Raw genomic sequence first — 26,662 nt, 5'->3', positions numbered from 1 at the left:
TAAACCAGACTACTTCACGGATTTCGCCTATCACGGGTTCTTTTTGGAATGTAACCCCCGTGATAAATGAAGGTTCACTGTACATAGAATGTTTTCACATGTTTAATGTTCACAAAGAGACAGAGGTACACAGAGGTTGGTATAAATAGCACAGAGGTATCAATATAAAAGCGAATGGACCAGCAATACCTTACTTTTATATTACACAAGGCTCCCAGATATGCCACATTGCGAGTGTGACAGGATTCGGTGTGAGTAGATTAGTGATTCCCAACCAGTGTGCCGAGGTACATTTGTATGCCATGAGAGTTCTAATGGTGTGTCGTGGGAAATTATCAAAGTCCACAGCATTGGTCAGAAAATGTATACAACAACAACACATTATGTATCTTTGTCCCTCTATCTATGCCGGCAACTTAAAGTGACAGAAAGACCACATGTTTAAAATATCCAGTGATTACACTTTATATATTTGAGACAAAGACGACAGCAGGACACATATTTACTTAAATCTTTAATTATAAAGCTTTATACAGTCATTAACATTCATCAGCATTGCCTTCTGAGAGAGGCGAAGCGACTTGTGTTGATGGGCTAGAAGGCGGCCGTCACTTTACGCTCTGGCGGTATAGCCGCTTTTAGCCTGCAGCTAATTCCTGTGGCCAGATATCCCCGCGCAGCCGATGTGTTTATGATCAGACAATTAATTGGTATCAATGAGTAGGAGGCAAAGAGAAACGTGCTGCTGCCTTCTGGCACGTAGTACAAAACCGTGGAATCGTTCAGTATTTTTTTTTCTGAATGTAGTGGTTTGAGAAAAAAAAAAGTGATGTACTACAGCCACGATGAATGAAGCGTGATATCGCGATGGATCACTGTAAATGATCTTCTATTAGTTGGGAAACAGAAATGGACATATCTATCCTCTTATCGTAACAATTTTGTTTGGTGGTGTGCCGTGTGAAGTTAAAATATGTGCTTTGGCCCAATAAAGGTTGGGAATCATCGGTATTGAGTGTGTCACATCGTGTAACATAACTCTGAGCAACACTTGAAAGAGAAGCCGAATCTGGCTGCAGTTTTAATAGATTTGGACCAAAGCAGAGTGTCTTCCCTGTAAACCGGCTGTTTTTTGGAAGTCTTTTTATTTGGAAAGCAACAAGAGGGCAGTAGCAACTTTTAAATTCCATAAATTTGCATACTCGATGAGTTATTTCTGCACTAACCTGAAATGGGATTTTGGTGTCCTCTTAGAAGTGGAATGCTGTAGTTCTACTGCTGGAATGTTGCACCGTACATTTGAAATCGATTCATTAACCATTTGCGAAGATCTATTTTGGAAGGATTATATATATATTTTTTTTTCCAATGCGCGCGGGCTTGCACACTTTTTATGAATAAGTCTCCCATCCAGATTTATGACACACCCACTGAACTGGAAATGAACATCCAAAGCGTGACTCATTGACAGCTGACGGTTTCTCCAAATCAAAGAAATGTCTCCCTGAGACTTGTGGCTTTTAAATCCACACACCAGCGGACGCAACATGGAGTCAGCCAGTCAAGATTTGTGGAACCCTCTGGTTTGAAGGCACTTTGAAGGACAACATTTTTTTTTCTCACTTAAATAAAGCCATGAAAATGAATGCATGCAGAAAACTGTGCATATAACTCAACGCACCTTTGGAGATCTATTCAAAAAAAAATATGTCACCGTGCTCTTAACCAACTTTCCCTTTTTTTTTGTGTGTGTGACGGGCCAGTTTGACTTAAACAATATTTTGACGAGCTGCCACACAAATTAGTGAAACCAACTGATTAAATATACAGCTCATGATTACATCATGACGACAAGTCCAATTGTTGTTCCTGAGTTTGTTTCTCTTCAACAATGCGGTCCCGTCTTTGGCTAAAGTGTTTTCTTTCCAACAACTCCACAATTTGTCTTTTTAATACCACCCTGGGAACAAGCTTGAATCTCTCCTCCCAGATGTAGGTGAACATCGTAAACAAACGGTCCGCTCCTACGATTTAATCCGCTGATGAAAATCGCAGCTCTATTGCTGTCATGGCTTATTCAGAGCGCCTCTTTGATCGACTCAATAAAATTGATTTTTTTTTTTTTGTCCAGTCTCTGTGCGGCCATGCACGGCCGGCCGCTATGAATTCATAAGTTCCGGTCAGGAGGTGACTGGTCTTGGCTGTACAGCTGAGTGTTCACGTCAATGGAAATCTGTGAAGTGTGTTGTTGCTGTCGTACTGTAAAGTTGAAAAAATAAAGATAGAATATTGTCCCGCACAGAGACTGGAAAACAAAACTATTTTATTGAGTCGATCAAAGAGGCGCTCTGAATAAGCCATGACAGCAATAGAGCTGCGATATAAGATTTATGTTGTTTAGATTTTAGTGTGCCGATTTAAGAGAGGATCTTTAACCCGAATTTGTCTCCATTATTTGTGTGTGTGTGTGTGTTGCACCAATCAAATGCCATAAACATATTTTTTTGCTTTCTTGGTTTTAACCACTGCTGCACTATACTTATAGTCGTTAAAAAAGTATCATGTTAGTATATTTTTATTCACATAAAAATGAAAAAATCAGACAAATGAGATCATTTTGATGTGGAGGGGATCTCTTTTTTTCTTATTATTGATTCTGCAAATTCTCAAAATAAAGTTAATAAGATAAGATATCCTTTATTTGTCCCACAATGGGGAAATTTACAAATCTGGTACAAAGAAATAATCAGGACATCCCACCTAATATTAATGAGTGTCGTTTGATATGATCATGACACCAAACCGTGCCAAATCCTCATGAAATAACTTAAGAAAAAAAAACGCTTACAGAGCTGACCGTTTCGGCTGTCGCTTCAGCCTTCGTCTGAGCTGTCACTGCTTCCTTACGACATGTCTAGAAAACAGTTGACCATGGCGGAAAACCTTCAAAACAATTCTCCCCGACCCAGTTGAGGCTGCGAAGCAGCCCCTTGCCGCTGTGTGTCCCAGATGTGTAGGAGCATGTAAGCCCCCCTCTTTCCTGTTGCGACTGAAAATATTTATTTCACAAGAAAGTCATCGGACCAAAATTGAATTGAATTATTGAATTGTAACTAGAGGATGGTGTATAAAGTAAAATGCAGTTCTAGATTCTACCCACAATTGAACTGAACACCAATTTGTTTCCGAGAGTGTCACTCAAAATTGAGTGTCATTTTATTCTTTTTTTTTTTGTGGCGTAGATAATAATCTGTCCCATGAGTGTATATGGGAGACAAATGCTGACAGTTTTTCTGTGTTTCATGCCCCACAGGTGTGTAACCCAGGAGACGGTGTTAAAGGCATGTCAATGTCGATGACTAACGTTCACTCTCAGACAAACGGGCAGCAGTCTCAGAGGTGCAGCGTGACTCCCAGCACCTCCAAGCACGGCTCGATTGGATTAGAGGACCTGTCTGGAGGCTCAAAGAAGAGGAGCGGAGCAGGGGGAGGGAAGGATGCGACAACTCTTTCATCCAATTCTTCTCTGCCGGATTGCTCGACAGACACATCTGTTCTCAGCCAGCATTGGACGACGATTGGAGCCGAAGAACAGGTGAAAGTGGCTGAGGAGAGACCTCGAGCGAGTCTCTCCTCGGCCACTGCCAGCAGCTCACTAGGCAGGCCAAAGCGTAAACCCGCTCCAAGTAAACCAAACCCGGCTTGCTCAAACCCCTCAGCTCCCCTGGAGAATCTCCCTAATGCGTCCCCTCGCCCTCCTTCCACTTCTGCCTCGACCACCTCTTCCACTCTGCCCCCTCATTCGGCTCCTCTCGATACCCTCAACACCAACCGTAACAATTCCACCTCACTGAACCAAGCCTGGCCTCCTCCCAACGCCAGCCCGAATCCACTTCCCTCTGCCCGCTATCGAGACACACCCATTTTGCGCCGGGCTCCTTGCGCCCACACCTCCTCCGCTGCCAAGTACCAGACTCTCCCTGTGGAGGACGGAGGGAGGAGCCGGCCGAGGAGGCGATATTCCCTCAGTGAAGGAGGCTCAAAGACTCTCTCGTACCATCGAGGGAGTGCAGGAGCGCCAAAATTAGGACGCACCGTGCGGGACAAAAGGAGCCAATCAATGAGTGGAATGGTCCTCTTCAAAGAAGGGGAGGGAGATTCTGACAGAGGGCGCTGTGATTCTGATTGGATCTTGGAAAGCACGGTTTAAATTTAAACCAGACAACAAAGTACACATTATCTATTGTTGTTTTGTTTTTGGTTTGTTATTTTGGGTGTGCGTATGTCTGGGTTGCGTTTGTCTGCGCGTGAGTGGAGGCCGCAACATGAAACAACGTGCATTGTTTTTCTTAGCGTGTGAAGATTTCTAAATTTTGCGTGCGAGCAAGTACAAAGGGACAAGGCGAATTCTTTTTCGAGCATTTTTTTGGGGGGGTTGCGGGGGTTGAAGTTTCACAGCGATTTGTTCTCAGAGTTTTTGTTTCCACTTTGACACTTTGGTGTCTGTTTCAAAGTCGATCATTCAGCAAGTGGATATCTTGCCTCGTCTCGTTGCGTCCTCGACTTGTCCTGTTGGTTCCACTTTATAGCACAAAAGAATACAAGACAATGGGCTCACCACATCATTTTCACTCGATCTGCAATTAACACAAAAAAAAAGGGAATTCTCACTGGGGGAAAAAAAAAAGGAAAAAAAACATGCATTTTTCATGTCCACCATCCTCGAGTTCATACCTAAGAGCAAGTGTGTGACCACACAGTGGCAAGAGATCGCAGTCGGTGCCTTCTTTTGCACAACGATTCTCTAACTGGAAGTAGCTCTCGGACAGAGAAAGACAAAAGTTTTCACACAGCCTTTCTTGACCCACTGAGGAATAGGTGATGTTTCTTGGCATACCGACTAAATCTCAAATGGAGACTTTATGGAGACTCTTATGAAATTGATATTTTTTAAAGGGAAGAATATATATGAAAAAAAAGGAAAGCTTTTTGCTGACATTGATATACTTCAGCCTGGGTTGGTCACGTGTTCCTGAAAAAGTTCATGTACAGAAAAAGACAACATGTACTGTGTTGTTATGTTGTGTAAAATTAATTTAAAAAATAAAATAAAAAGTTGAAGTGAAAATTTAACGTGTCATACTTGGAACAAAGTAAGTCTTTACTTCCTATTTCCAGTCTTTACCGTTAGTATGTAGATAAGCGTTTCATGAGTAGTTACGAACATGTATGCACTTGTGCCTGTAGTTTGAAGGACATTGCATTTAAATTGTGCACCTCACATGCTTGCTACGGAGCTGTTTGTCTTTCTCGTGAAACACTTCTGTCTGTGTATTTCAGTGGGCCACCAACATTAGCGCTGAATAAGTTCTGGAAAAATTGAAGTCGTTACCATTGTTTGTTTTTCACCATGCAAGTTTCATGGTCTTATGCCATCAAAATCCAAATGTTTACGCTTTCATACGTGACTCAAAATGTTCCCGTGACATGGTTCGACAGCAATGTGATTTGCCATTCGCCTGCAATAACCTTTGAAAAGCAAAGACGAGCAGATCGGAGTTTGGCAACGCTGTTCCATACATTCATGAAACGTTATTCAAGTGTTGGCCCAGTTTGTGGTTGCTAAATTGTTGCTCAACTCAATAAAAATGGCCGAGTGGCAACAACGGACCAAAATTATGTTCAACAGCTGCCACTCTCAGAGGAGTTGAGGAATTAAGCCGCTTGAATTTATTTTTGGAGAAACTCCAAAGCATTTCAGACCCAGAATTGTGTTGTGTTTGTTGAACCAACCACCACAACAAAAATCATCATAGTACAGCATCCACTGAGAACCGGCCAGGGAACGTGGCTTCGGTAACACTGTTCACTCTTCCCCTCAGAGGGCTTGCTCGGCGGCCATGAGGCTACTAGGCATCATAATGAAGGACAAGAAGAAGCGGGGGTGCGGGGGAAGACATTTTTTTTCTCCTGGGCCAGCACTCTGCCGTGTCCGCCTCAAAATGAATTGTGGCTGGCCACAATTCCACCGACAGACCGTTGCATTTCACCCAGAATGAACAGATCAGAATAAAGAGACTCGGTGGCCAGACGGTAACCACATAGTGGGAATGAATCGATCACAGGAAAGATGTCTTCTTTATTATGTTAAATCAAACAGCGATCGGAACAAAGCTTATTGATATAATGAATATTAATGATTAAAATCGCTTGCTCGATATCATTTGTGACAAACGAAAATAGCTTAAAAAAGAGTATCTTGCTCATTTCCAATCCAAATTATCTTAAACACCTGTTTAAAAGGACATAAGTTTTTTTTTAATTTCAAAACAAAAAATAGGTAACTGGAACCTTGAAGAAATTTTTATTTTTATGGCCCAAAATTTCCTTAGTAACTGAAAATAAGCAGGCATGAAACTGGGTCAGGGGTGGAAAAGATAAGTGGAATATGACCAATTTTGGGGGACCCTCGTAAGCAGATTTAGAATGTTTTACACACACACACACACACACACACACACACATAAATTATATATATATATATATATATATATATAAATTGCTCGTCTCACCCCCTCATTCTGCGCAGTATCCTTGCTGTTCCAAGCACTGCACATTTCTGGACTGAGATGTCCGATGTTGTTCCCGGGATCTGTTGCAACCACTCATCTAATTTGGGGGTCACTGCCCCGAGTGCTCCGACCACCACAGGCACGACTGTCACCTTTACCTTCCAGGCTCTCTCCAGCTCCTCTCTGAGCCCTTGGTATTTCTCGAGTTTCTCGTGTTCCTTCTTTCTGATGTTTCCATCACTTGGGACCGCTACATCCACTACAAGGGCTTTCCTCTGTCCTTTATCTATGATCACGATATCTGGTTGGTTCGCCATTACCATCTTGTCAGTCTGGATCTGGAAGTCCCACAGGATCTTCGCTCTGTCATTCTCCACCACCTTCGGAGATGTTTCCCATTTTGACCTTGGGGTTTCCAGGCCATACTCCGCACAGATGTTTCGGTAGACTATGCCAGGCACCTGGTTATGGCATTCCATGTAGGCTTTCCCTGCCAGCATCTTACACCCTGCAGTTATAAGTATATAAGCATCGATCTGATGCATTTCGGGAGAGAAATCAAGCGGAATTAAAAGACAGCATGAATGTATCATAAAATAATTGTCGAAACATGGTCACATTAGCAGGGCTGAGAGGGTTACTTTTAGGATGTATTTCAATACAGTTTCTAGCTACCCGTTAAAAAGGAGATGGACAGATAGATGGAAAAGTAGATTTTGCTTTCTCCATAATTAAATTGTTAAACATACTGTATGCAGTGGTTAAAAAGTGCTGCAAACTGGACTGTGAATATGAGATACCAAAGTTAACAGTTGGTATGTTCCATGCAAACTACATCAGCACAATTTTTCCCCCCTGCTTTCGACTTCAAGTACCACTTCGGACAATCAGTGAGTTCTCTTGGGATGTTCACACCCAGGCCTTCTTTTAACGTATCTGACCTTTCGGCTAACACATTCTGCCGTTGACACTTGTGACACATCCGTTATATTTAACCTGGAAATTTGTGTGCAAGCACCAAAAAATACTGTTGACTTGACTTGACTTGACAAAAAGGTGTGATTCATTGAAGTCTGAGGCCGCCTATAAATTGGAGCTTGGAATTTTCCTGAATTATTAGGGCTGCACAATGTATTGAAAAAAAATACTGTCATTGTGATCATGGCCAGAGATGGGCATTTTATCCTATTTTGCGGGGCCGTCCTTCGTATCAGTCCGTCCTAATCCTTTTAAAGCGCTCCCGTGCCAGTCCGCCCCAACCCCTTCGGTAAAACAATCAAACGTCTCTGCATGATGCCATTTCTTTTGGTTACATGTTAATCTGCAATCAAAACACTCGGATTGTACGTTTTTCCAATATCATACAGCTGTCAGAGATTTTCTCAGACAAAGTTAAAGAAACGACTCGGCACACAGGAAAATTGTCTTCAATATCGGCGGGAGCGGACCTCTGAGAGCGAACGACGGTTGTTGCTCCGCGATCACACTCGGCTCCCTCTCAGCCGGTTCGAACTTTTATTGCAAAATACAAGAAAGACCCTGCCCCAGAGATTAGCATACCGCACCCCCCGGTCCGGCCCCTCGGTAGTGATCTGATCTACCCGAATACACAAGTCACAGACTTGGCTGATGACTAATGTCCACCTGGGCGCGACAGCTGTTCCCAAACTGTCTTTTGGTATTCAACAACTCTTTGTTCCCAATTTGTTTATTCCCACTCTGTGATTGAATCTAGCCTTCGCCCCCCCTTGCTTTGACGTGATTACTCAAGAAAAAGGCCCTCCGCCCAAACGGCCGACACCTCTGTGCTGAGCATGTCCAGACATGCCCAAATTAACCGAAACTTTAAACATGATACAATTTTGCTAATAGATTCTTCTAACAACAGCCCTACTTTAAAATTATTAAGAGTCCAGCATCTTTGAGTATCATTTAAGTATGTCAAGGTTGGGCCCGCCGAGTGTCCTCTTCTTTTTTTTTTTTTTGTCCGCCCAAGCCTGAATGATTAAAGGCTGCATTGATGGTCCGTTGGCTGTGAACCTGACTAGTTACAGTGTGAAAAACTGTTTTGAGTCATCTTGATGTATTTTTTTCTTCAGTTTGTCACACTTAAATTCTTCCCATCATCAAACCAATTTAAGTATTCGTCCAAGACAGTACAAGGAGACACAAAATTTCCTTTTTAAATGAAGGTGTTTATGATTAGAAGAAATACAATTCCAAACCTACATGTCCTGAAATAAAAGGGACCTGTACCATTGGCCCCAACCCCACGGCAGTAAATGTGTGATTTGCTAACTGCAATATAAATCCAGTCCAAAAAAGAATCATGTCATCATGTATCTTTCTGCTTCTGTTGACTATGTCAGCACAGATTTTGATTGGGAGGAATGTCGGCGCTATTGACCGTCGGTGCTGGACAGACCTGGGGCGCTTGTGTTTTTTTAGCCTGCAATGGGCAGCATTTTTCACAACCCCATTTTGTTCAGTGGCTATGTCGGCGCTGTTGGACAGTCGGCGTTGGTGTGGCTGGATGGATGGCTGCTGAAGTTGAGGATGAGGAGAGAGGAGCGTTGGCGCAGCGCGCCGATGCGTATTTGGAACCGTGAGTCGCCCCTTGGAATTGAAATGGGTTTCCATGGGATAGGAGAAGTGAACCAATCTCTTTTTTCGTCAATGGATGCTACAGCTTCTTGTTGACTTTGAAACTTAGCTTGTAGCCGACGTGTGCACATTTTGAGCATGACGTCTCTGATCCTCTGGTTAAAGGACACTTTGATTCTCTCGTCTTTCATCTCAAACTGCTTCAAAAAATAAAGCGTGTGATGGAAAAGTGGTTAGAACTGCATGACTGTCTGTGTTTTATGTTATGTTTATTATTTTACTTTATGTTAACTGTTTTGTTCAGCGCTTTGTTACAGCTGCCGCCGTTGTGAAAGCGCTATATAAATCAGCATGTATTGTATTGTATGTCTGAATTTTGAAACAGTCGAACACACAATCAATGGCCCAAATCAAAGAGTTGTCTTTTATTTGAATTAAAAAAAAAATGAGTTCAGTCATGTCAACACCATTAAAATGCGAAACTCCTCTGAGATTAGATTGACCTTCCTCATCAACCTCGTTTCAAATTTCATTGGTGGATGGGGCCAACAGACATCAACAGAATAATTAAACAGCAACATGAGTCATTCACGAGTGGCATGAGATGACAAGGAAAACAAATTGCCCTGACAGTGCTCGTTTTTTTTTTTTTTAATTGTGTTACAATTCAACAGTTTTGACAATACAGCCATCCCCTCTGTTCCTGCACAAGAAATACTGCACACACACACACATGACCCTCCCGTGCCTTCCTTTAGCTGTAAATACTCACCGGTAAGAGGCTTTGCAGAACTCTTACTTTCAGGCCTTGTTTAAGAATCATTTCTCATATTTTACAAATTACTTGCTCACTGAAATGAAACATTTGAAATAAGATTTTTCTCTGTCAATCACATTTTGCAATCTTCGTTAGTGAGGACAAACAGGTCATAATCATATCCAAACTCTGCCATGGACTGAAAGCTGAGGATTAGGGTCGTCAAGGAAGCTCTGGAATGAACTATCGGATCAGGTCAAGACACACATTTAATGGAGCTTGAGGTAAGACACAGAGGTGAATGGGACAAAAGGCAAATGTTGAATGTGCAGGATGATGAGACACGCTTGAGAATCAACATTATGAAAAAACAAGACCCGGCATGATCCAGAATCATTTCAACTAGATGTTACAAGATACAAGAGTCGGGCTGTACGTTATACCCTCATTTAAGTTCGTGTATTAATATCGAAATTAGGACAATATCAGGGCGGCCCGGTAGTCCAGTGGTTAGCGCGTTGGCTTCACAGTGCAGAGGTACCGGGTTCGATTCCAGCTCCGGCCTCCCTGTGTGGAGTTTGCATGTTCTCCCCGGGCCTGCGTGGGTTTTCTCCGGGTGCTCCGGTTTCCTCCCACATTCCAAAAACATGCATGGCAGGCTGATTGGACGCTCTAAATTGTCCCTAGGTGTGAGTGTGGGCGTGGATGGTTGTTTGTCTCTGTGTGCCCTGCGATTGGCTGGCAACCGATTCAGGGTGTCCCCCGCATACTGCCCGAAGACGGCTGGGTTAGGCTCCAGCACCCCCCGCGACCCTTGTGAGGATTAAGCGGTTCGGAAAATGGATGGATGGATGGACAATATCAGTCAACATGACCTTGCCTGTTTTGCATGTAAATCTCAGTTGAACCAGCCACATTCCTCCTTTTGATTTTGGCATTGATCAACAGTTAAAACCAGTAGATCATTGCTTGCGGAATGCAGGAGTGAGGAGGGGCACGCAGACGCTGCTGCCGAGACAGCACGCATGCAAGAAACCCACTTCCGCCTTCGCTGTCAAGTATATACAGACGTCAGACATTATTACGTTTTACAACATTACATGACCATATTTAAAATGTCAACATGATCAGTGCGGCCGGGTGGTCTAGTGTTGACCTCACAGTGCAGAAGTGCTGGGTACGATTCCAGCTCCGTCCTCCCTGTGTGGAGTTTGCATGTTCTCCCCGGGCCTGCGTGGGTTTTCTCCGGGTGCTCCGGTTTCCTCCCATATTCCAAAAATATGCGTGGCAGGCTGATTGAACACTCTAAATTGTCCCTTGGTGTGAGTGTGAGCGCGGATGGTTGTTCGTCTCTGTGTGCCCTGCGATTGGCTGGCAACCGATTCAGGGTGTCCCCCGCCTACTGCCCGGAGACGGCTGGGATAGGCTCCAGCACACTCCGTGACTCTCGTGAGGATCAAGCGGTACGGAAGATGGATGGATGGATTCCAAAACCATGCATGGCAGGCTGATTGAACACTCAAAATTGCTCATAGTAGTGAGTGTGAGCGTGGATTGTTGTTCATCTCTGTGTGCCCTGCAATTGGCTGCCAACCGGTTCAAGGTGTCCCCAGGGTCCTGCTTGAAGGCAGCTGGGATAGACTCCAGCACCCCCTGTGACCCTTGTGAGAAGACGCAAATAAGAAAATTGATGCATTTCGCTCACATCTTTCATCTAAGTAAACTGCCACCATCTTTTTGAGGATCAATTAAAATTGTACAGTGCAACATATTATGTAGGCACTCTCAAAACGCAATCCGGGCAAAGTTCATATAACAAGGAGTCCACACATCACATCACCATCAATGCAGACACAACCATCGTTATGTTCAGCAGTGAGGGGTCAACTGTATTTATTTATTTTTTTTCTAAGTGACACAACATATCTATCCATATTCTGAATAACACACACAATGCAGTTAACCCACGCACATGCAAATACAATAAACACTTCTGTTGAAACATGACATTTTTTTAGTTTTTTAAGGTACAGTTGCAGAAGAATGTGAGTTTAATTATTTTTCTTGACGGAGGCCCAGAGAGGTGTGATGAAAAGGCCGATACCCGAGAGGTACAGTACATCCAGATGACCATACCTGAAGCACTCGAAATTGCCAAACAAAGGCTCCAAGCCTTATCCAGCCACCTAAAGCGGTACACGAAAGAGAATGAGGCCAGACGAATAAACAGGCTGTTCGCAACACAATCTGCGAAAGTGTACGCTCATTGGCAGGGTCCTAACAACAGAGCTGACCCATCAAGACTGGAAACTGAAAGGTACGGGGAGATACGCCTCTCATGCAAATCCCCGAAACAAAGAAAGTAACATGTCATCTGACCCGGTGTGGCCGGAGGAAGCCGGAGCGGTGAGGTGAGACCAGACCACCACTACCCCCCATTTGGTGCAATGGCAGGAACACAGACATCTGAGATAACAGCTCCTCTTTTGACGGTAAACATGTCCTGTGGAGGGGGGCCCTAAAAGTGGTGGGGTCAAGGGCACTAAAGGTGATTGTAAAAACAGTGAGCAGGAAATACCTTCAACTGCATTGTACATTGTTTCTTTCAGTGTCTGAACAAACACAACCAACAGAAAGGAACAACACCATAACCAAGTAAAAAGCAGAGACAAAGAAGGTCAAGCAAAGTTCGATCTTGACATGATGACAAAGCACAAACCGCTGCTGCTGGTCACAGATCCCGAGACTAGGGTTCCTCCTTGAGGGCACCCGACAGCCTTCAGGGATTCACACGAGGTGGTGGAGGCAGGAAAGCCCTCGGGGGGCTGCCAATCAACCAAAGGAAAATAGGATCTAAACTTCACACTACATTCTTTGTTTTAAATACTACAGCAGATGTTCAGGACAGAGACTAGTATCAGTAGTTCTCATAGCAAGGAGAAATTACTCAACAATGTTCTACTACTACTTCTAGCGGAATAATTACTTAACATTAGAGATACCAGAGGAGCCAAACATCAGCTCCTGGTTGACAGAACAGTCGCACAAGACAGCAGGTCCCGACATACCGACCTGTGCCCAGCCTGGATTGATTACAAGAAAGCCTATGACTCAATGCCACATACATGATTCACTGAATGCTTGGAGTTGTATAAGGTGAAAAGGACCCTAAGAGCCTTCGTTGCGAACTCCATGAGGATGTGGAAAACCACAATTGAAGCCGATGGCTAGCCACTTACCCAAGTGTGCATCAAATGCGGCATATACCAAGGTGATGCACTCTCCCCACTGCTTGAACAGCTTTACTTACCTTCATAGAGAAATACTCTGTTGAGAAACTGTTACAAAAGACTAAGTGTATGTTGGCAGAATATGTGGAATATGGACATTTTGTTGTTTGCTTGTTTTTCGAAACGTGCCCGATGATTAAATTGGAAAATCGTGTTTCTGTCTTTAGTGCTGGTTTGCTTAATTATTGTGCTTTTGTGAAAGTCTTTGTAGTCTAATTTGAATCACATTAAAAATAATGATTTTTTTTTCAATACCGTAGAATCATACACACCTAGCCATGGTAATCAACATTATGAACAACTATTAGTGCTCTTCCATTTATGTCATAAAAGTAAGGTCGCATTTCAAAATAACATCAGGTAAATACAAAATGCAACTCTATTGTAAATTACAGTGTTTATTTTTACAAAAATATAATCATTGTCGTGAGTTTCCTCTTTTCTGTTGCACATCCTGACACAACAGTCTCAAGAAATTTTAATTGCATTTTTTAATTTCTTCCTATATTCTTCTATTTTCATTCCCAGCGCAAGTCTAGCGCAAAGCACCGTCTAATTGTGAGCACGGATAGCGTTTTCTTACTTTTGTTATGTTGCTAGATTTTGCACAGGCAGGATTGGGCGCAACAGCTCCACTCGTTGGGTGATTTTATCAGCTGGGCATGTGACGTGGGCAATTGGAGGCCACCTTGTACCCCAATCATGCCTCCCTATGTTACCCCTCTACTTCCAACAGTGAGGGGGTGCATAAAAATGTTTATGGTGCTATATGATGATGATTATAATCCAATCACTGAATTGACTCCTACAATAATTCGAAGCGCTTGTCCCACACTGTTGCCACGGTTGTGAATGAAATCCGATGACATCCACGACACACGCGGGGAGGACCAAACCGCCGGTCAAATGCACCAAAATCATGTTTCATCATCTCTGCTACAGAGTACAACTCCTTCTAGCTCATGTAAAATGTACTCTTCTTTCAAGGGTGCAAGGAAGTAACGAAGTGTAGCAACCAAATGCACAAACATGCTGAAATATACCATTGCCCAGGAACGAAAATGACGATGTGAGCACAGACTACTTTTTGTTGTCAGATGAGTTGGGGGCGAGGCAACTCCATATGTTACACATGTTTTTACACCGAGCACACGGGTTCCAGGCTACGAAAATATAGCACTTAAACATCCACCGTTTTGGTCACTGTTAGAATTTCACTCCAGCTGCTCATGACTTGAATTGCCACTGAGTATTTCTGCATCAGCTCATGTTGTTTGTCTCGTGGATAATCAGAAATCGGAGAAAGACTTAATTATGGGATTAAAATAAGGGATTACAGAATGCCCATTATTATGTGGATTACTTTCCATTATACAGTGTAAAATGTACTTGGCTTTTAATTTAAACCTGATTTACGTGAATAGAAATAAGACCCATTCACTAGTAGAAGTCATGCACACATTGCAATGTCATGCACACATTGCAATGTGCACAGAGTCTGGTGCTCTTTGTTGTTGTTGTTTTGTTTTTGTGGTGGTTGTTTTGCATGCGAAATTAAACACCGACAAAGTCATTATTTCAAACTGGTTTCTGTTTTATCACCATCAACTTAATCACAAAGCTCAAAGGGGCAAATGTCAGTCGATATTATTCATTCATCGCCGTTTTTTCCTCTATTAGTTGTCTGGCCTTGACGAGTGTTGGCATAGCAACATTCCACTTGGTCTAAATTATAGGGCCGCGGCCAATCAAAAACCAGCAGTGACCCTGGAGAGGCGGCAATAACAAATCAGCTTCAGTGCGAGGGTGGATGATTGTGTCAGGGCAACAATTGCAGTGCACGCACATCCCGCCGTCTCTTGTTGAGCAGAGGCCTTTAACTTGAGAAAGATCGATCTATTTCTCAAGTGTCAAATGCTGCATGTTATTTTCCTTTGGCTTCATCTGTTGCCATACTTACCTTCTTGAAACTATTTGAAACCATTTGAAAAGGTGGGCAATTTGACAAAATTTTGCTTGTCTGTCATTCGTCATCCATCAGCGGCATGAGCACCAGCTTGGCATCATCACTGCATAATTGTTTAAAAGCTAAATCAAACTTTAATTGTCACTCAGTGAGTTCAGCTTGTAATTTTTACTGCACTTTCGTGACTGCTTCAGTCACTAAATTTCACCGGCCCGCTAATCCATCTGTCATCAGGCAGAGCTTGTTTATGTCAGTTGTCAGACTACCTCTCAGTCACTACTTGTCTCAATTAGTAACGATTGCACTGACGGAGAAAAACTCATTTCCGTCAGTGCTTGGTTCGACTTGTTTTTAATTTGTTTATCGTCATTTGTCGTTCATCAACAAAAAGATTGTGCGTCAATGACTTACAGACCTTCCATCAACACTGACGGAATACCCACCTCTGCTTTTTAGTATCCTTATTGCATTTTGTATATTTTTTATTAGCACCAGAGTCCATCCGTTTTCTGATCCGCTTCATCCTCAGAAAGGGTGCGGAGGGTGCTGGAGCCTATTCCAGCTGTCTTCAGGCAGTCGGCAGGGACAACCTGAACCGGTTGCCAGCCAATCGCAAGGCACACAGAGACAAACAACCATTCGAGCTCACACTCACACCGATGGACAATTTGGAGTGCCCAATCAATTTGCCATGCATGATTTTGGAATGTGAGAGGAAAGTGGAGTACCCGGAGAAAACCCAAAGTCACTGACGGACGCCCGTTTTGCTGACAAATGACGGGAAACTTGACTAAAAATGATGGACTAAGCACTGACTTAGATGACTTAGAGCACTGATAGAAGTAGTCTTTCATCCGTCAGTGTAATTGTCACTTAAACTAAGTAGCAATAGACCTCTCAGTTCATCACTGATGGATGCCAATTTGTCAATTAGAGAAACAATCGGCAAACATCTGCCAATTTGCTAATTTTAGAATGGCCATAATCGGATGATTAATGAATCTCCTGACTACCGGGAGTTCAAATTTGTCCCCTGTAGAGGACATTTGTAAACATGAATGTCTAGTAACTACTGCAAGGAAATTATGGTAGTATAATACACTAGTATATCTACACCAGGCATGTCCAAAGTCCGGCCCGCGGGCCAAATCCGGCCCACGGTCGAATTTCATCCGGCCCTCGGCCCCCGTCATAAAATCAGTGCCGTCTGGCCCGCAGGTTGGGCGCAATGGAACATGTGTTGCATTGACTGAGGTCTCGTAGACTGGTGAGTGATGTTTCATAGAGTACTGCTTCCCTCTAGTGGCTAAATGAGTAATAGCATTCACTAAATGAGTAATAGCATTTAGACACTCACGAGTTAACAAGACATCACTCCGTGTTTATATTGACTGTTATGTCATATTTCAAATGATCCTTGCAGTTGTGGATATGTGTATTGCTTGTTCATTTCCCTGTTGTTCGAGTCAAAGGTTTTGTGACTATTGAAAAGTCATGGTGGTACATTTTATGTTTCAAATCAATCAATTTGCACTCAGGAGGCTTCTATTTAAGAAAAAGTCAAGTGAATAAGCAGTTGCATGTGATATACCTGTTTCAAATGAACCAAAAGAAATTCTTAAGATTGTTGAAATTTAAAAAAAAATGGAAATGTGAAACAGACTGGCTTACTAAAATGTGTTGAACAATATTGTTGTTCAATGTAAAGAATGTCAGCCAAGGTCGGCCCCCCGACATTTTACCACATAAAATCTGGCCCCCTTGGCAAAAAGTTTGGACACCCCTGATCTACACAGTCACATACCTGTAGTGCATCTCCTTTACATTTGGTGTGTGTGTAGCTTCTGGTGTAATAATTTATGACTGTATCATAATTTTTTTAATTAGCATTTTTGGGAAGACACATTGTACAGAGATGGCAAAGAAGCACAGAAGAGCCACCTAACATGGTGCTGCAGAGGAACTAGTTGAATATTAGTGCAGCGGTGTAGATAAGGTCACATTGCTTACAAAAAAGCTTTAAAGACCACTGTCACTGATTGTCTGAGGCCCATGTGACTTTGATCTGGATTACAGCCAAAGGGTAATTGACAGCATGACTAATCCAACAACTAGGGGGACGCAGGGGCAATAATCCAAGATTTAACAGTCGATAATAGGCCTATCGACCCAAAGCTTGAGCTGGCTGGTTTAACTTAGTGGGGAAAATGAATAAATCCACTGGTGACATACAAAGAAGGGTACTTTGGAAACATTGTGTGTATGTGTGTGTGTGTCTATAATCTTAAATCTTCATTTTGGTCTCTGATCGCGAATCCCTTAGAGCAGCGGTCCCGACCCCCCGGGCCGCAGACCGGCCATTTGGTGCCGGGCCCCAAAGAAAGACTAAATAACTTACATTACTTCCGTTATATTAATTTCGGAATCTGAAACATGTTTTGTAAAATGACCGGATTCTCGGTTATATCTGTCTACAGTATGGCAGTCAAGGCGTGCTTCTCGCTCACGTGATAGGTTACCGCTAAAACGAAAACCAAGAGCTGGCCAAATGAATAAAAAAAAACAACAACAAAACGTCTTTGGAAAATTCCTTTGGGAAGGGGAAAGAGCCCAGCCAGGAGTCTATGACTTCCAAGAAGAAGAAGGCTTCATTTAATTAAAAAAAACATGTATCAGGAGTCTTACTTAAGATACGGCTTTATTTCAACGGGAGATTCCCACGCACCAAGCCCACTCTGCATAACATGCGACGATGGTGAGTTGTATTTTTCATGCACTTTGTATTTGCGGCGCATCTTATTTCGAAGGCAGGTTTAAACATTACCATAGCGACCAGAGAGTGTTGCGGCCAGATAGGACGTTCCTTATGGCATGATTTGTGTTAATTCTTATGTTTTGAAAATACCACAGTAGTAATTCAACCGCGACCCGGTAGTCCAGTGGTTAGAACGTCGGCTTCACAGTGCAGAGGTACCGGGTTCGATTCCAGCTCCGGCCTCCCTGTGTGGAGTTTGCATGTTCTCCCCGGGCCTCCGTGGGTTTTCTCCGGGTGCTCCGGTTACCTCCCATGTTCCAAAAACATGCGTGGCAGGCTGATTGAACACTCTAAATTGTCCCGAGGTGTGAGTGGCAGTGCGAATGGTTGTTCGTTTCTGTGTGCCCTGCGATTGGCTGGCAACCGATTCAGGGTGTCCCCCGCCTACTGCCCGAAGACAGCAGGGATAGGCTCCAGCACCCAGCACGACCCCAGTGAGGATCAAGCGGCTCGGAAGATGAATGAATGAATGAATGAGTAATTCAACCACAGATAGAGTTAAGATGGTCCGTTGATCAGTGCCAGACATTTCATATGTAATTCACATATATTGAAATAATTTATAAATCATCAGATTTGGCTAATCGGAACAATTTATTTTATGATTATTTAATTGGAAAAAAAAAAAAATCAACATTTCGGAAAACATGAAGGAATTTCCACAAAGTAGGTCACAACACAATTATTTCCATTCAGACTCTCAAATAATAAGATTGAACTGCATCAGCAGGGATACAGTAGAATCAAATATTTAAAAGGTGGGAGACACTGCAGAAAGATTCATTCATTCATCTTCCGAGCCGGGGTCTAAATCTAAATTGCGACATTAGCAAGTTTGAATATTCTCTTGGGCTTGCATGGGAGTTCTCCAGAGTTCTTCCATTTTTCGACAACATTCCAAACAAATGTTTCTTTGGTTAATTTAAGACTCGAAATGGTGTGAATGTGAATATGAATGGAGATTTGTCAATATGTGCCCTGTGATTGGCTGGTGACAAGTCCAGGCAGGCCTTGCTTCTCTGCAATTCCTGCCTCAGAAGTGCCTCAGGTAGCTCCTTCCAGAATTTTTCTTTCTTTTCTCATTCACATGCTACTTGTGGGACATAACCAAATTATATGGAACACAACACCTTCAGCTCAGCCTTGTACCACAATCTGACACTTTTCACCTCCAAGACAGTTCTCTTTCTATCCATACTATGTCAAAACAAGGGTTGCTAACACTTTTTTAGCATGCTATCTACTAACAAAATTAATCCAAATGATCGACGTGTTAGAAAATTGCAAAACATACAGTACATTTATTTATAAATATCTTCAGGAATAACGTTTTCACCATCTCTCCATCCTGGAACGGTTTCTTGTTCTGAAGGATTAAGTGGCTCACCCGCAATGAAGCTTCTGTGGCTGCTTTTACTTTCGAAGTTCGCTTCATGAAAAACGATTGCCACCCGGACAATTGGGATTTGAAAATAAACTTGTCATCACAGCTACTTCTGTGACTTCTAACAAACTCCTGAATTTATGATCAAACAGTATATAATTTATTTCCAATGTGTCTGTTTGTGTTTTGTAGCTTCATTTAATCAGGAAAAATCAGCACTGCTCGACTATAAGGACAACCGCATGAAAGGAAACACTCTGCTGATAGAAAGAACAGAATGAGGACAAGGAGCTGATACAAGTGATAGTCATGTATTCTGTCCCCCCTCCTTCCCCCCCCAAAAAAAGAGTTTGAATTCATCTCCTGTGCCGTCTGCTCCCTGAAGAACATTAACAATCTGGCTGTTCATTTAGTGACTCTTCATTTGCTGACACTTGCCAGTACCTGCTTGGAATCTTAACGATGGAAGTAAGAGTAAGAGACTGGCAAAAGGACATAGGCGCGATAAAAGAACAATGTGCTGAATTCATTTCATGGTCTTAGAAAATGCTGATGCTAATTGAAATAATACCATACAGGAAGCTGATGGAAATGAAAAAGGGCCAAACCCATTTGCTGACGGACCACACTTGACCGACACTAAATGAGTCACTAATAGTTGGCACGAAGAAGTAAACAGTTCTGTACAAAAAGTCTTGCGACATTACGAGCTTTGTTTTCTGTTTCTATAAAACTGGAGTAGAAAAATATAGCATGCAAGCAAACTCAATACCAGGGGTGCTGAACCTTTTTTGACCGAAGATCTACTTTTCAATCAACCAACCTTATCGCACACGCGCACATTTACACACACATTTTTAATGATGAGTAACAGCCATAACAGCACCGAAAATGAACGAAACAGAAAAATAAAGTAGACACAAGAGTTTTGGGGTTTGTGAAAAGAAAATCACTGCCTACCTTTGTCGAGACCTGACGCGGAGTCATGTAACACATTTTTGCAGCGTGCTATCGTAGCTCACGAGTACCGTTTTCAAATGCTTCTCTGGGCCCTCCAGATTCCCATTTTTTTTGCCAGTGCTCTGGTGAGTTGCACATGAAACAAACTCTGAATGAGAATAATAATAACAATAAAAGATATAGTGCAACAGCTCTGGTCGCGAGCTGCAATCGCAGACTGCTAACGGCTAACAACCTCCGGTGATGCAGGTCGCGCGCCATTGTAGGTCAAAGGTGACCTGCTTTATTATATTTTATTTTTTAAATACTTTTTGTGAAAGTAAGACTGACATGCTATTTAGGGTGCAGTGTGCACTAACACAAAAACATATCATGTTAATAACATGCACACAGACACGCAAATGCCCCGCCCCCCTACATCCCTCGTGATCGATTTATTGGGCACCTCTGCTCTATACATCTCTCTCTCTCTCTCTCTCTCTCTCTCTCTCTCTCTCTCTCTCTCTCTCTCTCTCTCTCTCTCTCTCTCTCTCTCTCTCTCTCTCTCTCTCTCTCTCTCTCTCTCTCTCTCTCTCTCTCTCTCTCTCTCTCTCTCTCTCTCTCTCTCTCTCTCTCTCTCTCTCTCTCTCTCTCTCTCTCTCTCTCTCTCTCTCTCTCTCTCTCTCTCTCTCTCTCTCTCTCTCTCTCTCTCCTCCCCCCCCCCCCCAATTTGGATTCAAGCTCTAATTTTTTTTGACTGCTGTTGATTGATTGCAATACCAGGACCTAATGTTTTTTTTGTTTTTTTGTTTTTTTTTTAATTTAAAGAGAAGGTTGTGTCTTTTGAGTGAAGTGGCTACCAGGGCATGAATAGCTTCAAACGTTTTGTGGTAGACGCTGAGTTGATAATGGTCAAGTTGATGTTGATTACTTAAGGACGTCATTGATTTTTCTCATCATTGATTTTCTCAAGGCAATGTAAATGAAGGGAAAAAAAGAACACGTGCAAATGCTCCTTCACTCTCCCTGGCGGCTGCTGGCGAGTGCCTCACAGCTGCTGTCCTGAACACACACACCCAACACTCTCTGACTGTACCTTCAGGGTACAGTTGGAATTTGTTCAACTCCATCACCAATTCATGAAATACAACCAAAGGTCACTGCTTGCCCAGGATACAAGAATACAATAGAATACAAAAAAATAAATATATAAAGGATTCTGCAATGGTTTTGAATGATGTATAACAAACAAGTTGTGTTACATGGACTGATGTTGCAAGAGTTTCTGAGCAGGGATACATATCGAAAACGTTGCCATGGTTCTCATATTAGCACCAGAGATTGTCGTTTGGTTCCCGACCCACCGACCTCGTGGACGAATTGAAAGACTTAGCTCACATGAAGTTTATTGTGAATATGCGTGGGTATGTCATTTCAATATGACTGAATACACTTTTTATTTCAGTTTTTAGTTGTTATTTCATAATTCCAACAACATAATGACATTAGGGCTACAAAAGGGCAGCTTAAGATAAGATATCCTTTATTTGTCCCACACTGGGGAAATTTACTTATCAAAACTCTTTGATAAATATTTTCATTTATTTTAAACACAACTGAGGTGCATAGTGTCATGATTCGGTTTAGGGACCAACAGGTGGCACTGTAGGGCTCCCCCCGGCAGCTGCACACCTGTTGGTCATTTGGTATTAGTTGCATAAAAGGACTCCTGCCCGAACACTCGGTGTCGGGTCATTGTAGCTTCTCGCTACTGTCATGTGCATTGCTGTTTGCTCTTGTTTTCTGTCATGTTTAGTTCATTGTTGTTTTAGATTTAGTCATGGTTTTTGTTTGATACATTGGACTTTGTGTGTTTTGGATTTAGTTTTCTTTGTTTTAAATACAATTCTTCAAATACACCCCGCTCCTCCCTCCTGCCTGCTTTTTGGGGTCCACCACCACCCTGCTACGTGACACATAGCCCATTGGAAAATTTGCCACCTCTGACTTACAGGACTTGGCACACTTCTCTCTGGCAACCAAGTGCAATCTTGTTTTGCACCACCGACCGCTTTCACATCAGGACATATTTTACATCCAGCCACCGTCTCAAAGCGAATGTAGCGAAAACAGGGAGCCACCCGCCGAAAGCTAGCCCCCATCGTTGTTTGAGGACTGCAATGCAACATATCACAGGGGTCAGCTTCAAAATAAAAGTGAAACAAGGACTGTACATCACGCCTGGCTTGCAAGCCGCATGCAGATTTGCTGCTATTTTGGCGAGCCCATTTCCAAGTGATGGCATGAAGACAGTGGAGGAAGCCTTGATAAATACAGTGTTTTTATCAACAATAAAAGATGCATTTTTTTACTTTTTTAAAATGAACAGAGGCCTTTGTTGTGCAAACATGAAAGATACATTTTGTCGAGGTGCAATCGACGTCTTGTTGCAGGCTACATTCAGACCACAGGCAAAAGCGATCAATGTCAGATTTTTTTACACATATGCAATGCGACTTGTATCTGATGTATTGATCCATCCATCCATTTTCAAATTTACTTTTCCTCACGAGGTTCGCGGGCATGCTGGAGCCTATCCCAGTTGTCTTCGGGCAGTAGGCGGGGTACAACTTGAACTGGTTGTCAGCCAATCACAGGGCACGCATTTTCAAACAACCGTCTATGCCAGGGGTCCCCAACCTTTTTTGCCCACGGACCGGTTTATGTCAGACAATATTTTCATGGACTGGCATTTAAGGTGTGGCCGATAAATACTACAAAATAATATGAATGAATATTGTAAGAGCTGCATTAACATTGTGGTGTTTTAGGGAGATAATAATAAACACTAGGAGCGTCTAATCTGGCCGCAACACTCTGATCGCTATGGTCATGTTTAATGCCTTCAAAATACGATACAACGCAAATTCAAAGTGCATGAAAATGTCAACTCACCACAATGCTGAATCAGTGCGAGCCCGTGTTTCATTTTCTGCAACTCCCATCTCGGGGTAGTAGGAGACAATGACACCTGATGTGTGTGCTTTTTTTGACGAGTCTACTTCGTAATTTTGTTTTAGTCGCCGTTGCTGCACAAAACCCCGCCTCACACAGGTAGCATGTCGGAAATAGCAACAGTGCTATCGCGGCGATCCCAGAGTACTCAGTCATAACTTGAATCCAGAACACCGGCAGAGTTGTTGTCTCGAACGTACTTTTAAGGCCGCCGTCATTTGCGATCTACAGCAGTTTATTTTACTCATTTAGCAAGCTCCGGCGTTTTTTTTTTTTTTTTGCGTAATCAGTCACGTGGCGGAGAAGCACGGTTTGACGTGCGTCAAGAATGACACAGACGGATGTAACGGAGAATTGGGTACTTTTTCAAAATAAAATATCTTTCCTATTCCAAATTAAATGCAACGGAATTAATGTAAGTTCTTATTGGGCGGCCCGGTACCAAATGCCCCGCAGACCGGTAGGTTGGGGACCGCTGGCCTATGCTCACAATCACACGTCGGGACAGTTTTGAGTGTTCTATTAACCAGCCATGCATGTTTTTTGAATCTGGGTTTTTGGTACCCCTGCACTGCGAGGCAGACATGCAGTTGATCACCATGATGATCAGATGTATTTATTTATTTTACGACAGTCTAAATAGCTCAATTCTGGTGAATTTCATAAGTGTCCTGCATTGGATACAATTTTGTGTGTGTGTGTGTGTGTGTGTAAGTGATTTGGCTGTGTGTCTGCCTGTTCAGCACCTGGGCGGGATGAGGTGAGTATATACATGATCCTGACTGACAAAAGCTCATTTCAGCCGACCTCGATGAAATCGTCGAAGGAGCTTCAATTGTGCTTCTGCCACTTCAAACGGGCCACCCAACACGCAACTGCAAATGATTGCTCCAACTGCAACTGTAGATGGAAACGTGCCACCAGAAAGGCTCTGCAAGCGTCTGGCCACAGTCTTAAGAGAGTCGAATTTTGTCCACATCAGGCACAGCGCATTGCTGTACCTGCCGTTAATCTGAACTGGGTGCTAAATTGCTTCGCTTTTGTCTATCTTCACAGCAAATTAGCCCATCGCTGGGAACTCAGTGTATACTATTAATTCATTCATTCGTTCATTCATTCATTCATTCATTCATTCATTCATTCATTCATTCATCTTCCGAGCCGCTTGATCCTCATTAGGGTCACGGGGGGTGCTGGAGCCTATCCCAGCTGTCTTCGGGCAGTAGGCGGGGGACACCCTGAATCGGTTGCCAGCCAATCGCAGGGCACACAGAAACAAACAACCATTTGCACTCACACTCACACCTAGGGACAATTTAGAGTGTTCAATCAGCCTGCCACGCATGTTTTTGGAATGTGGGAGGAAACCGGAGCCTCCCTGTGTGGAGTTTACATGTTCTCCTTGGGCCTGCATGGGTTTTCTGCTGGTACTCCGGTTTCCTACCACATTTCAAAAACATGCATGGGCAGGGTGATTGAACACCAGCCATCTCGTTACCTCTGCGTCCCGCGTCCTAGACACATAATTTTCCCGCGGGACGCAGTTCCAAATAATGTGCGTTTTTGGGATGCAAGGACATTTCTCAGTCGAAACCAAAAAAAAAAAAACTACGGTACATCTTTTCTTCTAGCAACAATCGCAGTTTGACAATTGCCGCCATTGTTGTTTTGCTCTCGCGTTAAGTAATCTCGCGTGACGAGATTTCCGGTCTCGCGAGACGAGATTGGCGAGATCGGCAGACGTTTGCCAAGTTTGTGTAACGTTAAAACAAGTGTTTCGAATAAGTGTTGCGAAAGTTTATTGCGGTGATATCACAGAGGAAGCAGCTAAAGTTGGATATTTTTTTGCGATCATAAGTTGACATTTAGAAAGCCTTGCATCATTGGAAGCAGAGTAAAGAGACGAGAATTATCAACTCAAAGACTGAACAATGGGATCAAATAAGAACCTATTTCTCAGCAAATCTTGTATGACTGAATTGTTACAATTTTTGCAGCATTTGTTTATAAGTAATAAACTATTATCATTGTAAATTGTTATTGTTTGTGTTATTTTCATATGCAATTGAAGAAGTAGACCATTTCAGAATTTGAAAGTTGAGACTCTCGAAACGTCAAATGGGACTCATACCTTTCTGATCAGCGAGTCCCTGGGACTCGTAGGGCTCAAACTGTAAAATTATCACTGGAACACTCAAAATTGTCCTTACGTGTGAGGGTGAGCACGGATCATTTTTCGTCTACATGTTCGTTGCGATTAGCTTGCAACTGGTTCAGGGCGTCCCTCGCCTACTGTTCAAAGACAGCTGGGATAAAGCGGATCAGAAAATGGATGGATGGATGGGCATTTATTTACAGTGAGGACAGCATTCACTGATTTAGAGTCAGTTTGATGGATTATAAAAACGTTTTAAAAAGTTCAGTTCTTTGGCGAGCTCAAAGTGGTGAATAAATAGAATAGTTCAGTCACCTAAAACGAGAGAAAGAATATGGGGCAGGAATTTCAGTTTTGTGCCTCCGGACATCGACATGGGCATCTGGTGTTACAGTGCACTCCGCTTAATAGAACACCATCGGGCCGAAGCGCTTCTGTTCTACTAAGCGAAGTTTCTATTAACCGGAGACACTTTATTAGGTACACCTTCAGACACGTCGACGACCAAGTTATGCACGCAGAAAAAACCCCGCTGACGAGTTAGAAGAGACTCGACTGTGGACGTCCATATCTTTAATCAAACAACAAAACAACAACTTTAATCAACTTCAGTCAAACATCTCAAATCACGAGAAAAATTTCGTTACTTTTGTTTGGAAACAGGAGTCCGTAATTTTGCGGTTGACTTCCCTCTCAATGCGCTGGATAAGAGGGAAGTCCTGGAAACCGCGGGCGTACACTTCTCGTTTCAGGGTCTCGAGGGCGACCCGCATATCCTTATTGGAAGGTGGTTCCTCAATGGAAGCAGGCTTGTCGTCCTCTGGCTCAGGATCACTGTCTTGGCTACTCGTTCCTTCCATCACTTCGTCAATGATGTCTTCGTCCGTTACCTCCGCGCACGTCAGAACATCTCTGTCGATGTCGATGTATTCGTCAAATTGCTCTGAACATAATATGGCACCCACTTCCTCAGCGTTATCGTCAGTTGTATCCGCGACCTCAACTTCTGTGTCGCATAGACCTCCTTTACGCCAACAGTTACGTATTGCTACATTTGTGATGTCCTCCCATGACATAACCAGAAGTTCGATGGCATGAAGTAGGTTGATTTTCTTCGCCAGTACGCAAGCGGTGGCTGAACTGTCACTCTCATCCATCTGTTGGA

At 43.0% G+C, this 26,662-nt stretch overlaps 1 protein-coding gene across 1 annotated transcript in view; it reads left to right on the top strand.

The window, feature by feature from the left end:
- The window catches only part of lrfn5a (leucine rich repeat and fibronectin type III domain containing 5a), a 186,839-nt gene extending 181,711 nt beyond the window's left edge, over positions 1-5,128 (top strand). The window contains exon 10 of the mRNA XM_052085703.1: positions 3,314-5,128. Within this exon, the coding sequence (XP_051941663.1) occupies positions 3,314-4,210 (897 nt within the window). The 3' untranslated portion in view covers positions 4,211-5,128. The remainder of the gene's footprint in view (positions 1-3,313) is intronic.
- The last annotated feature ends 21,534 nt before the right edge of the window (positions 5,129-26,662 follow it).

This window comes from Hippocampus zosterae, chromosome 14 (assembly GCF_025434085.1).
Source record: "Hippocampus zosterae strain Florida chromosome 14, ASM2543408v3, whole genome shotgun sequence".
NCBI classification, from domain to species: Eukaryota; Metazoa; Chordata; class Actinopteri; order Syngnathiformes; family Syngnathidae; genus Hippocampus; species Hippocampus zosterae.
This window is presented reverse-complemented; position numbering and strand designations above follow the sequence as displayed.